The 21,228-nt window shown below is 40.5% G+C and overlaps 2 protein-coding genes across 3 annotated transcripts in view; one reads left to right on the top strand and one right to left on the bottom strand.

Annotated features, from left to right (window-relative positions):
* LOC127613356 (transmembrane channel-like protein 7) overlaps positions 1-21,228 on the top strand; it is a 249,308-nt gene that overhangs the window by 186,936 nt on the left and 41,144 nt on the right. The gene's annotated exons all lie outside the window — the stretch shown is intronic.
* Positions 530-20,304, bottom strand: ccdc85al (coiled-coil domain containing 85A, like). 2 transcript variants are annotated; one of them, XM_052084385.1, is made up of 4 exons: positions 19,667-20,302; positions 17,615-18,698; positions 2,442-2,499; positions 530-799 (listed from the first exon to the last, which is right to left on the bottom strand). In XM_052084385.1, the coding sequence occupies exons 1-4, from the start codon at positions 19,910-19,912 to the stop codon at positions 781-783; spliced, it is 1,407 nt and encodes a 468-aa protein (XP_051940345.1). In that variant the 5' UTR covers positions 19,913-20,302; the 3' UTR covers positions 530-780. The 2 variants fall into 2 exon arrangements, with proteins under 2 accessions (XP_051940345.1, XP_051940346.1); XM_052084386.1 differs by lacking the exons at positions 530-799; positions 2,442-2,499 and adding an exon at positions 4,220-4,796 and having other exon boundaries at positions 19,667-20,304.

The following is a 21,228-nucleotide window of genomic DNA, read 5'->3' as shown; positions in this document are numbered from 1 at the left end:
ATGATTTAGCACGTAAAGTTATACTTTGGAATTACCATCAAAAATTGATAAGGAAGCTAGCATATTTTGGCAGTTGCTTGACAAAGCTTGTTTTGCGTTTGCTGTTTGTTTTATTTTTAATACCAGTCAAACCCAAAGCGTCATTGTGGCTTTCAAATTATTCGAACCACAAATTGAGGTAAAACAAATCATTTCAAAAGAACATGGCCTGTAGCATGTATTGTACTAGGGCGCTAGCTTTCTGTTTCTTTTTTTGTTCTTTTTTTTAACATGTCAGTGCGGTTGTTTACTCACCCACATGGAGGTTGCGCAGGCACAGTGATGTTCATGTTATGGGAAAATGGTCCGTTTTAAATATCTAGAGTTGAACTTTTTGTACAATTTCCTTCTACATTGTCATTACACACAGCAAATAACAAAGCTGTACTCATCCAAATCTCCCCACATGCATCCATGTATCTCTCTGAATTCCCTCTCGTATCACAATTGGCATGGAGAGACCACCATTCAAATAAATATATCTGCAGCATTTTTATTCATAAACACAACTAATCTCACCCTCCCCAAAGTGCTCAATAGAGTAGTAGAGATGAAAACATGAAGGCAGGTTTTGTTTTCAGGCGCTGTAGACATGAATGAGGCCATGGATGGACAGCAGACCATCTGGTGCCTTGGGCCATGGCACCACAGAATCTTTGCAGCGATCAAGTCCACGGACGCACAAAGGCTCAACCGCTGTGATCTTTTTCCTTCTGAGGAGCCAGGCTGACGACGGCGAGGTCAAGATGAGGCATCAAAGCTGGACACCAATTGAAGAGGAATGACAGAAAGCTGTATTATTTGACTAACATAGAAAGGAGAAAAATGGATACGGCATTCAAATTATACCAAAGCATTTTCAAAACAGCTTCATGATTTAAACATTTGTAGATCACGTGTAGTATTCTGTATCATAGCAGTAATGAACTTTTTTATTTTTTGACAGCACACGATTATACAGGATCATTAGCTCTACAAAAAAAACAAGGTCAATAAAATATTCGAAAACTTCTCGGCATTATACGGTGTAGCCCCGCACCACTGTGAACGATAACCAGAATAATAAACATAACCATACATTAAAACCACTGACAGTGTCGGTCAAAGAACATTACTATTTTCTTGTTTATTTTAGTACATTGTGGCTCTTGTAATGCAGCATGCGAAACAGTCAAAAGTCTCCAACCTTTCACACTCTGAGAATTACTTTGACCAAATTAAAGCAGCCAAAAGCTACTTTTTTTTTTGTTTGACTGTATATGACTATGATCTGCTAACATTTACTTCACCCTGTATTTTACATAGCCATTCCACCGTGAATGTAAATTATTTTTGTAACCTCATTTGTCATAAAAGGTGATTGGATATCTGATTTGAACAGTTATATAAGCATGACACCATGGATAACATACACTGTATACTATAGTTATCTAGTACAGGAAGAGATACAGTACTGTATATGCACGTTCGCCGGCCCTGTTGGGGGATAAGGTTGCCAAAAATAAAACAGAGTACCGCTACTAAAGTAATTTCTCCTTGAGGCATTAACACTAGTATAGTAAAACCATGTTTTCACTTGGAATAAAAGCGCATATTCATGCATCCCCAGTGCATTGCTAAACTGCTCAGAGCAATATCCAATATTAGTAGGACTCACCCCTGCATGTTATTTCAAGCAACTAGAGCTACTGTCTGAAATACATCACTTGTGTGTCATATCATTGAGCAAACACTCCGAACGTTATGGTGCATGGAAACTCTTCTTTTACAGCCATGTGAGCAGCAAGACACCAGAACTCCCCAGTGTGCACTGAATGCACAACGCCAAAACTCTGAGACAAAAGCAACCACCTGAAATGATTCTGTAATAATACGTGGTCATGCGCGGGTGCTTTTCTGAAATAGGAAGGGCCTTTAAGACTTTGAGAGAGGATATGCCTTATTGTCTTCCGGTCATTAAATATTAACACAGCCATCCGACCCTGCCCCCCACTGAGGTCTGATTGAAAATTTCTTGCAAATAGGGATAGGATAAGGTCACCCAAACTGTGTCCTCCTGCAGTGATTGTACGCGGTCAAAACCACGTTAGAGTCCATACATCAGATTACTTGAACGACAACAGCATGAAGATTTTCAGAGATTAGCTCATGATTTCTTCAAAATCTAATTAAAACACAATATCATCCACTTCGAGTTGGAAGAAAGTACAAAGTACTGCGAAGCCTCGAAATTCAATCTGGTTGTTCAGGAGAAAGCAGCTGAAGGAACACCACGTAATGACATCGAATTACAAGACCCTTGTGGATAAAAACAGGCAGTGCCCTTCATTTGCTATTCTTCTTCTTATCTGATTAATACAAAGGACGTTATCAAGAAGGGGAACAAGGAAGAAAGTTCTTACCTGTCCCATAGCTTGACATTTCTGCAGTTGTTGGTGCAGCAGCCGGCTGATATCAAAGCTGTGATTAAAGAAGACAGCAAAGGGAACAAGAGGGAAGAAGTGACGGAAGAAAAGAAACAGGTTCATGAATGTTTCTTTCACATGGGAGGAACAACTCATTAATCTAATGATTTATATATGACGGGCTTGGAGTGCCATAAAAAAACAAAACTCTCCATAAATAAAACACCCGTTTTCATCAGAGGAACACAATGCGTGACGGGACATACAATACTTTTGATGTCATAGAACATGGCAAATATAAGAACAACATGAAACCCGATTGAACTAACTCGTGTGTCATATAAGGGAATACCATTCCATGCTGTTTCGACAAGAAGAGATTATACTTTCATGTTTTAGCATCTCTGCTCAAACTGGGAGATGAGTAAAACATCATTAGTTCAAAGCAACTGATTCTGTCTACCATCACATCAGATATTATGTATTTTGTTCACCAACTGACATGCCAAAATTACAGTTAAAAGGCTTTTGTTTTTGCAGTGTACCATAATTCATTCATTCATCTTTTTTCATTCATTCATCTACCATAATTTCAGGAGCAAATACTAAAGTGGATCCTCAAAAATCGATGAGCATGCACATATGTATGCACACAGGCACGCGCGCACACACACACACACACACACACACAAATAGCATCTTAGTTTGAGCTTGCAATCAGATATCCTTTTAGTAATGTATCCATGTGGAACAGGAAGTCTGGGATGTACTTGGCTGCACTCTATGCAAGAAAAATAAGTCGAGGTGTACAGCTAATATAAAGCTGCCACATTATTTACTATGGCCTGCCTCACTGGGCAATTCATATTTGATCATTTTACCGATAACATGGAGCAGAGCTGGGAATTACATGAGTACTGAACAAAGTTCTGTCCATCCGTCATGAACGGACGCCCCATTTTGCTGCCAAATGACGAATGATGAGAAACTGACAGACTATGCACTGACGGATTTGGGTTTTCGTCGGTCACCGAAATCGTCACTAATCGGGTCAGTGACCTTCTCAGTCCGTCACTGACAGACTACCGTTTCACTGACGACTGATGGAAATACGCTTCATGTGTCTGCTTGAAGCTGGACCTAGTATCATATTTGAGTTGTTGCCATGACTACAGAAATCTAGAATCTTTGTTTTGAGTTAAATCTTTTCGGGTATGTATTTATTTGCATATAAACCTTTATGGTGATGGATTCCCGTTAAATCTTGTTGAAATTATTTATTTCGAGAATATTTTGTGAACAATTCGGTCTGGTTTGCGTCACATATGCCGGATTGGGCGAAAGGATCTGACAGAAGGTGATATTGGGAAAGAGTCCCATTTGTTTGACAATTGTAATCGTAATCTTCAATTAATTGACTAAAGGTACTGGTTTAGAAGGCATGCATATTTGAATTTATTTATCAAATGTTTGAGTCAGTGAGATGATTGTAAATATTGATTGTAAATACTCTGGAATATCTTTGTTTGACTTTCCAGTTTTATAATGGATAAGAAATAAAACAAGTGTGGACATCATCACTAGGCATGCTTCTTTACCGGAGTAGATGCACTGCTTGTGCTGCGAATGCGTGGAACATACTAGGTAGGACGTTGTCACCGACACCGCTGAAGAAGCAGCAGAAGTTTAGTTTTCGACATGTTTAACGCTACCGATATGTTAATACTTTAGGTCAATTCCGATCTTTTTTTTTTTTTTTACCCAAATGTGACGTATCGGATTTTTCCATTCAATTTCAGCACAATTCCATTTTTTTTCTTATCTGAGCCAGGCCTCTTGTGTATGGGGATAAAAATCACATATACAGAATCGGTGATGCGACTGCTACTATTTTATGTTATACGATAATTGCCTCTTTTATACGTTCAGCAGGTTGTTGTCAGCATGTATTGTATTGTCACCCGAAAATTACCCTTGGTCTCACTCTGGCCACCATACTAACTTGTATAACTCTCTGGCTTTGACTCTGAATACAAGTCCAACATTTTAAAAATAAATAAATAAATAAATCCTTTTTTCCATGGGTTACCCTTCAGGGGGAGGGGAGTGAAATAAAACCTCTGACTCTATCTCACTCTCTCTCTGACCGACAACGGTTTCCTCCCTGTGAGTCTTTAATCATGTTTTCAGCACACTTCCTCTCTTTCGTTCACAAACATCTCCCATTAAAGATTCATGGCACTCTTATGACCGCATACTTTCCTAAAGATTCCTCAAGCCACCATCAATACTGCGGCCGGCACCTTTCCGCCCATCTGTTTATCTTCGCAGGCGTGGAGGAATGAGGGAAGACTGCAATGACAGATATGGAAACTCCTTTAAAGGGTCACGGGCCTGTGCTTATTTGCCTTTGGAGGTCAGTGTGCTTGAAGGAGGAGTGATTTTAGGACTAGGCAAGGTGGCTTTGTTTGCATCGCTTACAATACATCACTGTTCAATGTAATAGAAAAACAATAAATACACTTATAGACTAAGATGAAAATACATTTTTAAATTGATAATGTAAATCTAAAGATGATTAAAAGGGGGTGAACACTATGTGCTTCATTCAAGCAAGCACTCAAATGCAGGCAAAATGTACTGTATATAAAATGGTTGGGCTCTGTTTTAGTAAGATGCATAGGTAGGAGTAAGTCGGATACAGTATGTGCAAGTTACTACAAGTCTCGAGTTGTAAACTTCAAATCTCAAGTTTAAGTCCAATATCACTGTGAGTGGTTGGGGGTGTTGGCCGTCATGCAGTTCGACCGGCCTGGAAATAGACCGGCCGTTGGGGAAAATCAATGGTCAACACATTATTCAAATGAATGACCCTCAGAGCTGCTTCCATTGCTGTTTGTGTTAGATCGACTCGCCACTTCACAGCATGAAGACGGTGACTGGGCTGCCAATTTGGTGTGAATCAAACTAAAATCTTGGTTGGTTTTTTTCTTTTTTGCTTTCTTCCCCGAAAAAAAGAAAATTCTGAACAAAATGACTTAAAGTATAGCAAAACTTCGCCACTTCGCGTTTCAAGTTTTGTGGCTGCAGTGTTTCGTGTTTTTTTTTTTAAATTAACACAGAAAACCTGATATGTCGGCAGCCAAACTGTGGAAAGATACGTTGGTTCAGGTTGACGTGACTCAAAAGCTTTGTACATGTGTGTTCTGTACTTTACAATGCCCACTCAAACAAAACAGATGATTAGTTTGCAACCCAAACAACACAAGTGGATTTATCCGGTAAGTTAACTGACTGCGCACATCGCAGCCTCACTCAGCATTTTGCATTGTCTTACATACTGCATCTTAGAGTTGTTTGTGATAACGTTTTTTTATTTAAGAGATTAAGCAATGCGTCCCCGCTGTGTGCGAGCATGTACTGTAAGCCCGCTCGTCAGAGATGACACCATCAACAGGGACACATTTCTTCAACAGCGGAATCAGGGAGTTGGTTTGCAGCCTTGACCAGGTCAGGGAGCCTTATTTTGAAGGTTTCCCAACCCAGTCAGCTGTTTTTTTAGACACGTCACAAGGAAGCTGTCAAGCTTCGTCAACCTCAGACGAAGGTTGAAGTGACAGCCGAAACTGTCAGCTCAGGAAGAGGTTGTTTAATATTCACTAAAAAAAGACCACTGTCTGATTTAAAAAAAAACAAAACAAAAAGAAACCTGAAACTTATTTCAATTAATATGAAGACAAGATGGACATCATGGCTCTACCCATCACCGGTTTTATTATCCAATTTACAAACCTCAGCAACACCGTCAGCGCCTCCAGAGGAAGAGTCTCCGAGTGAACCAAAAGCCTACGAGTCAAGTGAGAGCCGCATTCAACGCCACCAACACAATCCTCTTCGCCTCACTCAGAGAGCATGGTGACAAATGTTAATTACTGTATTAGGTTTTACTCTTAAATATTTGAGCAAATTCAGTATGTTTACTGATGTAATCTTTGTCCCAAATATGTAAAGTATAAATAGTATTTACATATATTAAACATGCTGATTCCAACATACACGAAAATGGGGAGGAGGGCAAATTCTACCTCGCAGTTTCATCTTTCGTGTTGGGTTTCTCGTCCCCATTAACCACTAAAAACGAGGGATTACTATAGTTCAAGTCTATGTCAGTTAAATACCAAGTACCAAATCAAGTCAAATCATTCCCAAGTTTTTGGCAAGCAAGACAAAATTCCTAAAAATAGCAACTTGAGTCTGACACGGCTGACATCAATTCATTTACGATGTGTGACGAAAGCTCATGACTGATGACAGATATCATTTATCAGCATTTATCAATTCTTGATTTTTCCCTCTTTGATTTATGTAATAATTTAATAAAATGTTACATAATAAATGTAGTGTGCTCAGAGCAGATGATGCATTTCAAAAGAAATTAACAATTTCCAAAATGTATTCATACAGTGACCTTATTAACAGGGTTAAATTTCAATGCTAATATAGCGCAGGACAAAAAAAAAGTGAGGTCAGTGAAACCATGTGCACCATCTATTTCTGTAGATGGTGCACATGTTTTTTTGTTTTAATTTTACCCGCCCCCAGTACACCAGACTTACGCCTGCATCAGCTTTGTTTTCAACAAAACGGAGACCATTACTCATTATTTCCATCATGGCTGGCGTCGGGACGGAACTCCTGTGTCACAATATGGTGGATTTCCTATATTTTTGACACAAATCTATACTAGTGGTCAGTTCATCTGTATGCGTGTTACTTTTACAAATTATCGACCAATCCAAAGTGTTGCTCTCTTTGACAATGCAATGTTAATGATTGAACAAACCTGACATTTTCCATGTCTGTGTGATGAAGTGATGATTATGCTGATACAGACCAGCAAATATCTTTTGCAATATGGCGGTTTGGCGGTATGCCATGTGACTATTCAATAAAGGTTGGCTAAAAATTGGCTCAGTGTACCTCCCTTGCGCCATTTTGTTCTCCGGTTGAATAAAATTGAAATGCTTTGAAGCCGCGTGGGATATGTCCGATTTCCCACTTTCCTGGAATACAGCATTAGGCCTCAGAGTAGACCTCGGGGTACACCGGCTAAAATTTATTTTGCTGTCAACAGTCACACATCACAAGATTGAAATCTGCTATACGTGTGAAACATACTCGCTACACCTTTAACATCCCTTTCAACCAAACTCCATTGGTAATGTCACGTCCTTAATCAACCAATAAATTCTGTATGGGGCCTTATCAAGGAGATTTATCAAATGATTTTTTTAACACCCTTGGACAGTTTTCGTGGATTTGGGTATGGGCAGGATGTCCACCATGGCAAAATAATTTATATTTCAAGGGAAAGGGTTTTGGTGTCAGTCAAAGCCCGAATGTATAGATGACATGATTATCCCAGAATAATATCAACCATAAACTTCCTCTCAGCATGCCCGTATATTCCTTGACAAAAAGATCCATAGGAGTGACTTGGGAGGTGGTCTCACTGTTTACTTTGAAGGCAAGGATCATTCATCAAGAAAATATATATTTGTATATTGGGCTATACCATGAATTCACGATCCATTGAAGACATTAAAAAATATTTTTGGGGGAGATTTCAATCCATTGATGAATCTACACAGAAGAAGTTGATTTAAGGGGAGATTAATGACAGATGACTGATGAGAACCATTTGTGAAACCTGGTTGTTATCGATGTCTACATCAAGTCAGTAAACTCATGAAGCATTCTCCTTGGTGCCACTCATCTCTCAATCCTCTTTTATCTGTCACCCGTCCTCTCTCCCATTCTCTCAATTTACAAGATCAATGCAAGGTAATTTCACATGACCACTCTTCTCAGATCTCTGAAAAAGTGGTGCATAAATTATTCAAGCCGGGCGGATAGGAAAGCCCATGAAGATGCAGGATAGATCAGTCATCTTCTGCTAATTATGATATGAATAAGGACGGAGGGACGATGACGGAAGGGTACCCAGTTCGCGGACGGAAGACGGACTGGCAAAATAGGGGAACGTGCCCATCTCTGAAAAATTACTAAAACTACCATGCATAAAGTTTGAATTAGGCAAATTGTATTTTTTAAGATGGTGTAATACTCAGTACGTTGATGATCAATGTACGTGAAGCCTTATGCTAAACTCTAAAGTGACAAAGAAAAATAAAAGAAGAATATCCTCTATAATAAGTCTTTCCTTGTCTCTTTTGTCTCACTGTGAGGAAAAAGTAGACTGGAGAGAGATCAGAGCATGAAGCTCACTGAAGTAGAGCTGAATAATTGGAGCCCCGTTGGCTGATCATGCCTGAGAACACTGTGTATGTTGTGTGTGTACAGTTCTTTTGCCTTTGTGTTTTTATTGAAGCATGCAGCGATACGCACGTATTAAATGACAACACATTCTCTTGCAACCGGATTTACTCTTGATGAGTGTTCTGAACATTTAAATGTTTAGTGTTTGCACAATTGCAAATTCACCTGAGTGAACATGTGAATAATAATTTGTGCGTCCAATATGATCTGTCTTTGGAAGCTTTATTCTTTCACGAGACATATGAGGCAAGCAGGACACTAAAATGAAATACGTTGTGAGATTTATTGTGTGAAGTGTCACAAAGGCCTGCATTTGTTTTGTGTGTGTTTTGCGTTTTCAAGGTCTGCATGTGAGTTATATTGGCAGATTAAATATCTACGCAAACGTTTGCAATATAAACTACGGTTTTCTTCAATTTTAATATGTGAGCAACAAACAACTCGATGCTTATGAATAAAACATGATACAGGGCATACCATGGGGAAGGTGAAGAGTGTGTACTCCGACTGCCTTGTTTTAGTATTTATGTTAGTTTTAGATGTGCTTGGCTGCAGAACAATGGATTAAAATCCCACAGTTATAAGGACCACTCCATCACACAGAATTGTGCAATGTTCTTCATGGTTAAATTGGGTGTGGGCTAATCCAAATTTCTGTGAAGTTGATACATTGAGTAAAATGTAAAAACAGAACACAAGTACCGTATTTTCCGGATTATAAATCGCTCCGTAGTATAGGTCGTACCAACCATAAAATGCATAATAAAGAAGAAAAAAACATATATACGTCGCACTGGAGTATACATCGCATTTTGGGGGTTAATTTATTTGATAAAATCGAACACCAAGAACACACATGCCATCTTGAAAGGCAATTTAAAATAAAAATAAAATAGAAAACAACACGCTGAATAAGTGTACGATATGCTGACGTTACATGACGCATAAATGACGAACTGAGAACGTGCCAGGTATGTTCAAGTAACATATTAAGAGTTATTCAGATAACGATAGCATAAAGAACATGCTAACAAGTTCACTAAACCATCAATGTCACTCCAAATCACGAAATCCAATGGAATCTTCATCCTCTGTGTCACTTTAAAGCAACTCCACCAACTCCGGAGGTAGAAGATGTAGCGCTTCCTCTGCTACGTCGCTTACATCAGACTCATCATGGTTTTATCAACACAGGTCGAGAGCGGCCTCTTGCGGTCTAATGTGAAAATAACATGTGATATGATAGAATAATGTGTTAATAATGTCACCTATAAATCGCTCCAGAGTATAAGTCGCATCCCCAGCCAAATTCTGAAAAAAACTGACTTATAGTCACATAGAAAATACGGTATTTGCAAATCCTTTAAAACCTATATTCAAATGAAAACACGACAAAAAAACTTCAAAGTCCCGAAACATTGTGTTCCGTTTGTTTTGAATTTGATGGCCACAACGACCTTCTAAAAAAGGCTGCGACAGGGGCATGTTTACCAGTGAGTTACAAAGGGACGTGTTTGACACAATCACATTTGGGAAGTGAGGACTTTAGTTGTTGAAGTTTTCCGGTGGAATATTTCACATTCCCTCAACAGTCCAGGGTCTCTGTTACCGTATTTTGTGCTTCATAAGGCGCCAACAGAGCGGATGACTGGTTAGCCCGTCCGCTTCACAGTGCAGAGGTGCAGGTCTAAAGATTATCCTGCATTTGTTGATGGAGTGACCAACTGTATTCACTGGCAATGGTTTACCAAAGTGTTCCTTTGTCCATGAAGTAATACAACACACACAATCAATACACAATGATGGCGTTATTTAATGCAGTGCCACTGAAGAGATCGAAAGTCACAGGTGTTCTTGGTTGTTGTTTGGCCTCGCCGCTTAGGTAGAGAGATTTCTCCATATTCTCAGAATCATTTAATGATATTATGGACTCTAGATGATTAAATACCTACAGATAAATTCCTTTACAAAGTGGGTCACCCTTGCAGAATCCTTGCTTGTGAACAGGTAAGATTTTTGCGAATGCTCCTAATGATACTCCTTTTCCCATTTAACGTGGAAAATTTCACAGGGTTTTTTTGTGTTTTTTTAAATTTGCATCCCTTAACTTTCACAGTCTTTTCTTGACCTAGATCAGCTTCAATGGAAAGTGTTGTTGGCGTCAAAATTCTGAATTAGCGAATATTTGGGGGCGGGCAGGTTTTGGGGGAGATTTAATCAGTTTGTCCATCAGACATCTAGTCTTTTTAGTGTATTCAATGAAAATATACCACCGTTTGAAAAAAATTGCAAAACACTGCATTCTGTTTTACACAATGTAACATCAGTGGAATTGGGATGTGTACATACTGTACATCTCAATGCCAATCACTCTCACACTTTCGCACATTAAAGATATACCTGATACATCTTTTACACAAATATATAATATACAATCGTCTTTTATAATATTGCAACACATTGCAATATATGGCAATCACATCTGCCTCAAAGTTGACTCATTCCATCAACTTGCATGTTAAGCTAATTGAATACTAATATTGCCCTTAGATATAAATGCTCGTGTGAAGGTTTATTTTTCTGTACGTGCCATACGATTACTGGCAGCAAGTCCATTGCGTACCTGGCCTCTCACCCAAAGTCATCTCGGATCGGAGGCAACTCACTATCTATGACAATGAAGACAAGTCATATAGCTGGTTGCACAGATGGATGTTTATGTTTGAATCTCAAGAAAATGAGAAACATGAGTCGATTAAAAATCAAAGCCGTTATGTTGCTGAAAGCCAGCATCCTGTGCATCATGAAATCAGCCGCCACTCTGCACTTCCACTTCTCCTTCACTCATCTGATCATTTGACACATCCAGACTGACAGCTCTCAGGACAGTACTCAACTTCACCTCAACTGAACGTGACACACACACAAATACGGTTCCTGCCGGTGACTTTGGGACAGACAGACAGACAGTTTCCCTCCGGCCCAGTTGTGCCCCGGCTAAATGACAGCTATGTCTAAACTTCCAGTTAATTACCTGGCCTCGCATGTTAATTTCCTTTCAGCTCACTGAGCCATTCCCCGGTGGCACTGTCTGGAAAGGACAAAGACCCTTCTCCAGTCCACTGAGGTTGCGTGTCTACCGGATGACTGGGGTTACTGTGGAACAGTTGTCACCTACCTCAGGGATTTGTGTTGGAGTGATGCGAGTACACAGAAGATGCCTGCTCGCAAACTCACACAGCTACTAAAGTCAAAATATTTGGAAGCATCTTTACATTCTTAATGAGTTCATGAATTCTGAATGGAGTGATTCTTTTCGATTTTATTCTGAACACCAATCAAATCTTTACAGTCCAATGGGATGCTTTGACGCTGTGCTGCACACACTCATTCTCAGTATTTTTATGTTTAAGTTCTTTACTATATCTGCTTAGGCTGGTGACCAAATGTCTTTTTTCTTTTTTTTTTTTTTGCCCGGACATGCCTAAATCGTAACACCATATCTAGTCATCTGGCGCCGTTTTAGAAATCATGAAAATGTCTTACTTTAATTGTTTTTCATGAGACCAATTAGTGTGTGTTTAATTTAATAGACATGTGAAACTAATTGGCTGGCATCCGGTCCAGGGTGGCCTTCGCCTACTGCCTGAAGACAGCTGGGATAGGCTCCAGCACCCCCCACCCCCACCCCGACCCATGTGAGGATAAAGCGGCTCAGAAAATGGATGGATGGATGAAACTAATCAGAGGGGGAGTTTTTGTTAAATGAGAGGCGCAGTGCACCATTACTGGCGGAGTGTGTGGAGCACGTGCGCTCAGTTACAAGAGTGAGTGCCGGATAGAAAACTCTCTGCTGCTGAAATGGGATGGAATGGAGCCCCATCTGAATAAACAAGGGATACAACATCTGTTTCATTCGTCAGTGTTTCATCCCTGTGGTTGAAGTCACTCGACTGAGAAGTTCGTTACGATTACAGTTCAGAGTTGAGGACAAAATCTAACACTGAGCAAAGCTCGCATGTTCATATACAGTATTTCAATGTCTAATAAAGGTCAAAGCTCATTTGGACACATAAAAATACCCCAAAAAAGCTGTATGAGGTGGGAATTCGTCTGCAAAGTTGACAGGTCCTTAATTGTTAGACCCGGGAACACAGGAGAAAACAATTATGAGGAAGAAAACTAAAGACTGAAGCGACATTTTCTGCAAGATGCCATCAGAATGTCCGAGGTGTCAGTCAAACGGTATAAAGGACTTGCTGTCACCAAGTCACACGCAGGTGCAGCATACCTGACATGTAGCCAAATACAGAAATAAAAAATAAATAAATAAATAAACGTCCCTTCAGATATCCATGACAGAAGAGGTACTATTTCGAACGTTGTCATATTTAAGTAAGACTTAAAAAAAGACTTACTGCTATGTAGTTTTGATTCATTTTCTACCCATAAGGAGGAGGTATAATATCTAACTTTGACCACTCGGATGCAACCTCGAATGCGCATCGCCAGCGAACAGGGGAGCAATATCTCGGGACAAAATGTCCTTTGTTCATGAGATAATAACGATGCCATTTATTTCAGTACATGTTAAGTATCGCAATCATGTCGATCTTGCAATAGTCAACACCCATATCACAGAGTGCATGTTTTTCCAATATCATGCAGCCCTACTTCAAATATACTAGTTATAATTTATGGCATCTTTGAGTACCACTTCAGTATCCTGAGGCCTGGCCGAGTGTCCTCCTTTTTGGAAATCAAAATATGGTCAACCTAATATCCTTGTCTTCTACTTTCTCCCTTTCATAATTTTGCTGCTGTAAATTGGGAATTTCTCCATTGTGAGACAAATAAAGGTTTTCTTATCTTTATCTTCTCTTCTCCGCAAAACTTGATTTTACTACTTTCAGCCATCATGATTACTTAGCCTCACAAAATCCCATTTGTTCTCTTGATAGTGACGTAAAACACGTTGATCCCAGTTGTCACTGCTACTGTCTGGAATTAATATTTACCATGCAGTAAAGAAGCACGATGACACTGGTTGTCCCATCCAAGAAGCGGATTAAGTAGACGAAGCAAGCTGCATCTTGATTTAATATGAAAATGATAGGAATCCAAATTCGTCAACAAAATGCCCAATCATGCACTCCTTAGCTAATGGCTGCTTTTTATGGCTTACAGACAAGGTTGTTGGGGATAATTCATCTCAGGTGTGATTACACATTCAAATACCAAGATAGCCGTTAAAGGTAACATTTAGATAGACATCCACCTTGAGAATTTAACCCTCTCTTTACTGCATGCAAAGGGATTCCACCTTGAATTTAAAAGTGAAATGAGCTGCAGCAGACTGTATGGATATGTTTTAAATGGAGGTATAGGTAATAAAACTTAATAACAAACTTTATGTGCCTGACTAAGTCAATCTAGACAACGTCATGCCATTGTTGCAAATTCACGGCTTTGTGAACGACAAAGCTGACATAATAGCTGTCCAGATGAGGCTTTCTGCTAATAATACTAATCCATTAGAGTTAAAGCGCCAAATGCTTCTCTAAACCCTTTTTTATCTGAGCAGCTGTGACAAACATTTGGGTTTCTTCATGAGTCGCTAAGGATGTGACACTCCACAATTTATCGGGGAGGCTTTACATTCAACAAGTGGAAAGGAAGTGGACAGAGTGGAGTGAGAAGAAGAAAGAAATAAGTGAAGAAGGCGGAAAGCTGGATGGAAGGGGATGGGGAGAGGGAAAGCCATAATCCACTCAAATACATATTCAATCCTCTTTCCCTTGCTTAGGCTGCCAATCAGTACATCCACCAGCATCCTGCAGAAAGAGTGCTTTGTCATAATTTGTTTCTCTCTGAATTGAACAGCTGTATTTAACACTGCAAACCAATTATGATGGAAGGAAGACGGAGAAGGAACAGGGAAAGAACAACTTAAAAGATTATGGCCTGCAAAAGGTTGAACTTTAACTCGGACCAAAAGCAATTATTTAATTTTAGACCATATTTAACAAGTTAAAAGCAATATTGCAACTTGCGTATTACTTCATCAAGGCACAATACTACTACTTTTTTCGTATGCTGCTAGATCTACGGAAGAGGATTTGGGCCATAGGCCTGGCACTTGTTATATGACAAGTACTTTTTGAGTAGTTCTCAAAAGCCTGATTAACAGATTGTCTCCTGTGTTTGGATGAGACAGTAGAATTACTCTTAATGTTGACTTTGCAAAAGTGGTGTTTTTGGTGGTTTGGGGGAATTCCATCATTTTTGCTGCAAAAAAACTGCTGCTGCAAAGAAAAAAAAACAATTATAAATAAAATGTATGATAAGACTCACAGAAGTTACAAATGCAGAGCAGAGGTCAGAGTGTTGTTTTTGTCCGGAATTTAAAAGGCTTAAACTTGTGCACTGTTGAGTGCCACATGAACATGAGACTTTCATTTGTCAACAACAACACAGCTACAGAGACAGCCATCTCACGCACACACACACACACACACACACACACACACACACACACACACACAAGTTTATAAAAATTGAAATAATACTGCGCAAAGAGCTTACAGGATAATCCCAGAAAGTGGAATGCACTACAACGTACTAAGAATTAAATTCCTTCTTCATCCAAAAAAAGAACATGCAAGGATGGCTCAGGGGATGACTCAAACAGACATAGGCACGACAACCTTCAACACGTGGGTCTTACTCAAGACGTTTTCAAACGTAACATTTTGACACGTCTTGTTGCTTTACGTTCACCTAAAAAAACAACAATGATCAGTATCCTGAGAACATCAATGGTAATCCATTCATCATTCATTTGCAGAGATTTTCTAGTCAGGGCTGTATATCATGATCTAAGTGAAAATATCATGGTCTATTGATGTGCCTTTGTCAGGCCGGCGAAGAGAGAGCAGTCCCAGAGGGGTCATCCTCTTGGTGGATAAGTCACCAGGGTAACAAATAGCCATTATACAATATGACTTTATCACAACTCATTCACTGTAATGACTAACTCATGGTAGCAGGTTTAATGAAGTCCATATGGAGCTGGATAAACACTATTTGCTGCACATGTTTCTCTTTGAGTTCAATTCACAGCTGCTTTGCCAATCGACAAATCACCAGATCTGAAAGCCAGTGAGTGTCCTCAGCACTTAAATTTGACAATTAAGAAGTAATATGGCAATACACTTTGCAAACATATCATCAATTCAAGAATGATACACTGGAAAATACCACATTAGGGAATGCACTTTGGCCTCCACCAAAAGAAGAAACAGGAAGATGACCCAAATGAAAAGTTGTGTGTGTCTTTACAATAATCCACTGCAATCCACAGAGATTGCAAAATGACCAGAGGGGAGAGGGTGGGGGAATGTTTACAACTGTACGAGACAATCATCTCTGACGCAACAGTTTAAAATGAATCCAGAGCAATTTAAGGTTTTAACATCGGGGCACTCAAATAAATTAAAGATAATGGTAACAATAGAAAGTGATGATGATTTAAAATACAAATGGATGTTGTACACCAAAGAACAGCATTTCCCACTGCGGAAAAGAACAAGTCTGTATTAGCGCAATAGGACAAAAAGACAGGAATGTCGAAACAGATCATTGCAGATCTTTTATGTTTTGACAAACCATCCTCCATAACGTTATGCGTGTTTAGCATACATTATGAAATTTTGACATTGTGTCGTGCTTTGTCTTTTCTCCCCATTTAAAAAATAATATTATTATTGTAGTATTATTATTGCTGCAAAGACAGGCATGCATTTCACCTTGAGAACACATTTAGTGTCTGCCAGCTCTGTGCCACTCAGCACCTTTTTTCCCCCGGACCCGAGAAATGATTATCAGCCACTGTGGGGTATTTTAACATCGGCCAACTTTAACACCGGCCAACTTGGTAGGTTGTTTTTGATATTCATCCCACAATATGATCTCCTAAAATTGCACCATGAATAATAACTTTGCATTTTTGTGCTTTGAGTCCTTGTAACATTAGGCTTTATTCACAAACCATAATGAGGACATTTGTCCCGAAGTCACACTGTTCACCATGAATAATAACTTTGCACATTTGGTGGTTTGAATGCTTGTAACATTAGGCTTTATTCATAAACTGTTATGAAGAAATCTGTTCCAAAGTCACACTGTTCATTCATGTGTTCTTAAATTGAGGAATTCCAATTGTTTTTTTTTTCTTAAGAATTATTCCAAAAAACAAGTTGTGTGCCTTGGAGGGTTTACAGCATGTCACAATTGAATCTTTTGAACACAGATTTAAAAAAAAAAAAAACATTTCATCTGGGTTGTTTGAGATCTTTTAAAGGGGAAGTTAAATTTTCCTGACAGTAATGTGTTATATGCAGCCCCAGTAGTCTAAACACAGTATTGTCATTACTTTGTAAAATTGTGATTGTGGAGCAATCTTTGATGGATCTTTACCTAAGCCCTGAGGAACTGTGTTGCCATTTTCAGTTGACAGCAAGTAGCAAAATGGCTGAGATTGATCAAAACCGTTGGATTTTGCTGCCTAATTCATATTCCACAAATGCAATGTCAATGAGAATGCCATGTTTAGACAAGTGGAGTTGAATGGAACGTACAAAATATAATTGTAAAGAAGATTTGGTCGTTGACTTCCGCTTTAAGGCCATATTGCTTTCTGGACCAAAATGCAAGTAAAGGGCCAAACTCCCATCACCCTAATCTATCAGGCACTGCATTTGTGAGGTTCTTAAATAATTGACAATATTTCATTTCATTTATAGGATTCATTCACATGCATGTAAACGTACCATTCATTCCGTTGTAGATGCTCCGATGATGGGGTGACAACTCGTCTCCAGCGGACCTCCTCTGCGCGTCTCTAATTGGACTGCCAAACTTCCCATGGTCAGGACTCAAACTGTATTGGTGCCTATGAGTCTCAGGACTGCCCCCTTGGACTGCACAACTTTTTTCAACGTGCTCACCGGTCCCTAAATGTGCATGTCGAGGCTCAGGGCTCTCACAACCGGTACTGCTAATGCTGCTCCTGTGATGCCTCTGGTAGAGGTCACCGCTGCCACCCTGGCTCAAGTAGTGCTGCCTCTGGCCTAAAACAAGGTCAGAGCTGTAGTGCTTTGGATGCTGCTCTGGACTACTCCGTCCCACGTTCATTCCATATTTCTCTGGGCTCAAGCCTCGCATGGCCCGGCTGTGGTCAGGCACTGATATCGAGCCGCAACGTGGTCGACAGAGTTGGGGCAAAGTGTACGGGTACTCCAGACTGGTGCTCCGGTTGCGCCCAGCCGGGTGGTCAGGGCTAGGCACCTCCCTGTCTGCCATTGCTCCTCCTATGGCACTGATGCTGCTACATCTGGGTTTATGCGTCAGCTCAGGACTCCCTTTTTCCCCTGAAATTCCGAGACCGCCCACTCCAACAGCCATGTGAGTTTGCTTATGCTGATGGTGATCTGAGCTGTCAGCACTCCCTGCACTAGAGGTGCTGCTCCCATCCCCAACATCCCTCATTAGGAGCCCCTGCCCGGGAACCAGCAGCAAACTATTCTGACTGTCTATGGAGTTTCGGGACCCCACGCATATTCCAACACTCCCACCACTTCCTCCACTTCCACCTACTATTCCTTTATCCTCATCCAGGAGGAGACAGAGCTCTTTGAGCTCCAGGTTTTCGCGGATGACCTCCTCCTGTCGAAGCTCTAATTCCTTGAGTTTTTGGAGATAGAGGGTCACCTCTTTGCGCATAATGCTCGAGCTGTAACGGCCCAGACGTTGCCACTCCCTGGACACTCGCTTTCCTTTTTGCCGGTCATCATCCAGGAAGCAGCACAAGTCTCGCAGTTCGCGGTTGTCTTCCTGTAGCTTCTGATTGATGTCCTGACAGGGAGAAATAGAAACATGAGAGGAAGGCAGATTCATTGACGTGACCCTTGGGCCCAAGGACTGGCAGCATTGTTAATGCTAATCAGAGACAGAAGGCATTCTAAATGTGTTTGTGTTTTGATACAATGTTAAATTATTTGTCTGTACGTCAAAGTACAGTGCTACAATGATTTCCACTCTAATTCCATTGCATGGTTCTTGAATATATGAACCACTGCATGCAATAATATTGAAATAAAATTCGAATTATTTCTCTCATACCCAACAATGTACTGACTCGTTGTGTGGCATTCTTTGTACAATACATCACAAAGATCCGTAGGAGCCTCACCCTCAGGTAAAACTATAAGACGGTGTAACATATAGTCTTAGTGTGATGCCCTTATACGTAACCTTCTCACCTCTAGCAAGGATTCCCTTCTTTGTGCAACAATTTAACGCTCTTTAATTGGTCCTCTCTGGCTCTCTAGTTTTTATATAGCCTCCAATTCTCTTCATTGTAATTAGGTAGCTTGGATGGGTGGGAAGGTGACAATGTCTCCGAGAAAGGCAAATGATTCTCAAGTGATGCTGCACCAGGCTGGATTTCTGCTTAAACTGTAAACAATGTCCACATTGTGCCTTTTTGTCATGGTATAATCACAAAAAGATACACAAGATTTTTCTAAAACGTTTGCAAGAATACAAAATAAAATACCATTTTACAGAAAAGACAGGTTGAGTATACTGTAGCGAAATAAAGCCATAATGTGCACTTGGACTATTTGTAAGCTATATACTGTACTCTCTGTACAAGTAACTAAAAATACAGACCCACAGAATGGCACAATGAGCTTCGGGATAACCTCGAGTCTGACACCAATGTTTGCAGCTCATCACGCCCACGACTGTGCGTGCACTCAGGTGCGCTCTAATGCTACAGCTACATGATCTCATCCCTCACGAAATGCTCCCCTCCTCACCTTCAGCCCCCTGATCTCGTTCAAGTGCAACTGTAAGCTGCGATTGACCTCTCGGATGAGATTTCCGTGGTCCAGAATCACGCTCATCTTGTCGGCCTCGGAGCGTCTCAGACGCCTCACCAGGTCCTCCTTGGTCCACTTAAGCAGGTCCTCATCGGATAAGCCGGAGACGTCGTCCGCCGGACTGTCGGTCTTGGCTAGTGACAGCTGCACCTGAGGCTGGGGCGGTGTAGTCGCTTTCTCCATTGGTACAGCTCCTCCAAAGGGCAGAAAATACTCAGCGGTTTGCTGGTAGTCCCTGCTCGCATCAGCTCGCCGATTGATTCGTGGATAAAGGTTATCGTCTTAACATCGGTGACATAGTTTTTCGACACTGCCTTTGCTCTCGACACGGCTGCTGCTCACCACACTGCAGGCGCAACAGCTGACGATGCCGGCTGAGTGCTGGGAGGACGCTTTGCCGTCACTGCAACATCCCCACGGTCGAGGTGGATGCCTCTCTTTACTTTGCTTCCCACCCCCAACCCCCAGCTACAGTTCGCGAGAACGCGAGAAATAGTGAGCCTTCAGGATCACGCCTGTTCGCACAATGAGAGCTGGTGAGGAGAGTCCGTGGTCACCGTCTGTACCACCTCTCCCTCTCTCTCTCTCTCTCTCTCTCTCTCTCTCTCTCTCTCTCTCTCTCTCTCTCTCTCTGTGTGTCTGGTCATAATGAAAATAAAGAGTAGTCGCAGCGCCATCTAATGTCCTCCAGTGTTTTATGCTGTTCTTTGCTTCTACTTGGACCTTAAAAGCGAAGGGATATTTGTAAATTCGTGAAAGAAGGGTCTCTTGCATGCTCTTTTGGATGACATCACCGATCCACGCCCGCAAAATAATAATTTGGCGCCCCCTAGTCCTGCCCATAGTTTGTCGCTCACATCCCAACTCCCCTGGCAGTGTTAATTCCAGCGATCCATTTTGCGATCCGCTTTATCCTCACAAGGGTCGTGGGGGGTGCTGGAGCCTATCTCAGCTGTGTTCGGGCAGTAGTATTTTTTTTTTGCAATTTTCCAAAACCTGCAACTACAACGATCAAAAATAATTGGATCAAAAAAATAATGAAAAAGTACAACAATAAATAGAGCTGCTTATACAATAGACTTAAATAAATAATCAACAACTTTAATTGAAACATTTTGCTAATTTTATGCTTCTGACCAATATGCGGCTGCTAGTTCACTTCTGGGATATGAGTAGACATTTATCTAATGTATACAGTAATGACTTGAATGTATCCCGAATCAGATACAGTATATGATTACATAACAACCATACAGCGTATTTTTAAAGGTAAAGTCTCAAAGACCCTGATAATGGTCAAATTTCAATTGCATGTATTACGATAATGTAATAAAACATGCAAAAGAGTTTTACTTTCGATTGATCCTGGAAGCTAGAGTCAGAGCATGTAAATATTATTTCCTGACTAAAAGTAGAAATTCCGACTTCTGACATGAGCTGGAATGCACCATCACTTGCACACCGTGTTGTGTGGATGGCAACTTCCTGTTCCGAATGCG

Source organism: Hippocampus zosterae, chromosome 13 (assembly GCF_025434085.1).
Source record: "Hippocampus zosterae strain Florida chromosome 13, ASM2543408v3, whole genome shotgun sequence".
NCBI lineage: Eukaryota > Metazoa > Chordata > Actinopteri > Syngnathiformes > Syngnathidae > Hippocampus > Hippocampus zosterae.
The sequence above is the reverse complement of the archived record's forward strand: the minus strand, read 5'-3'. Positions and strand labels throughout refer to the sequence as shown.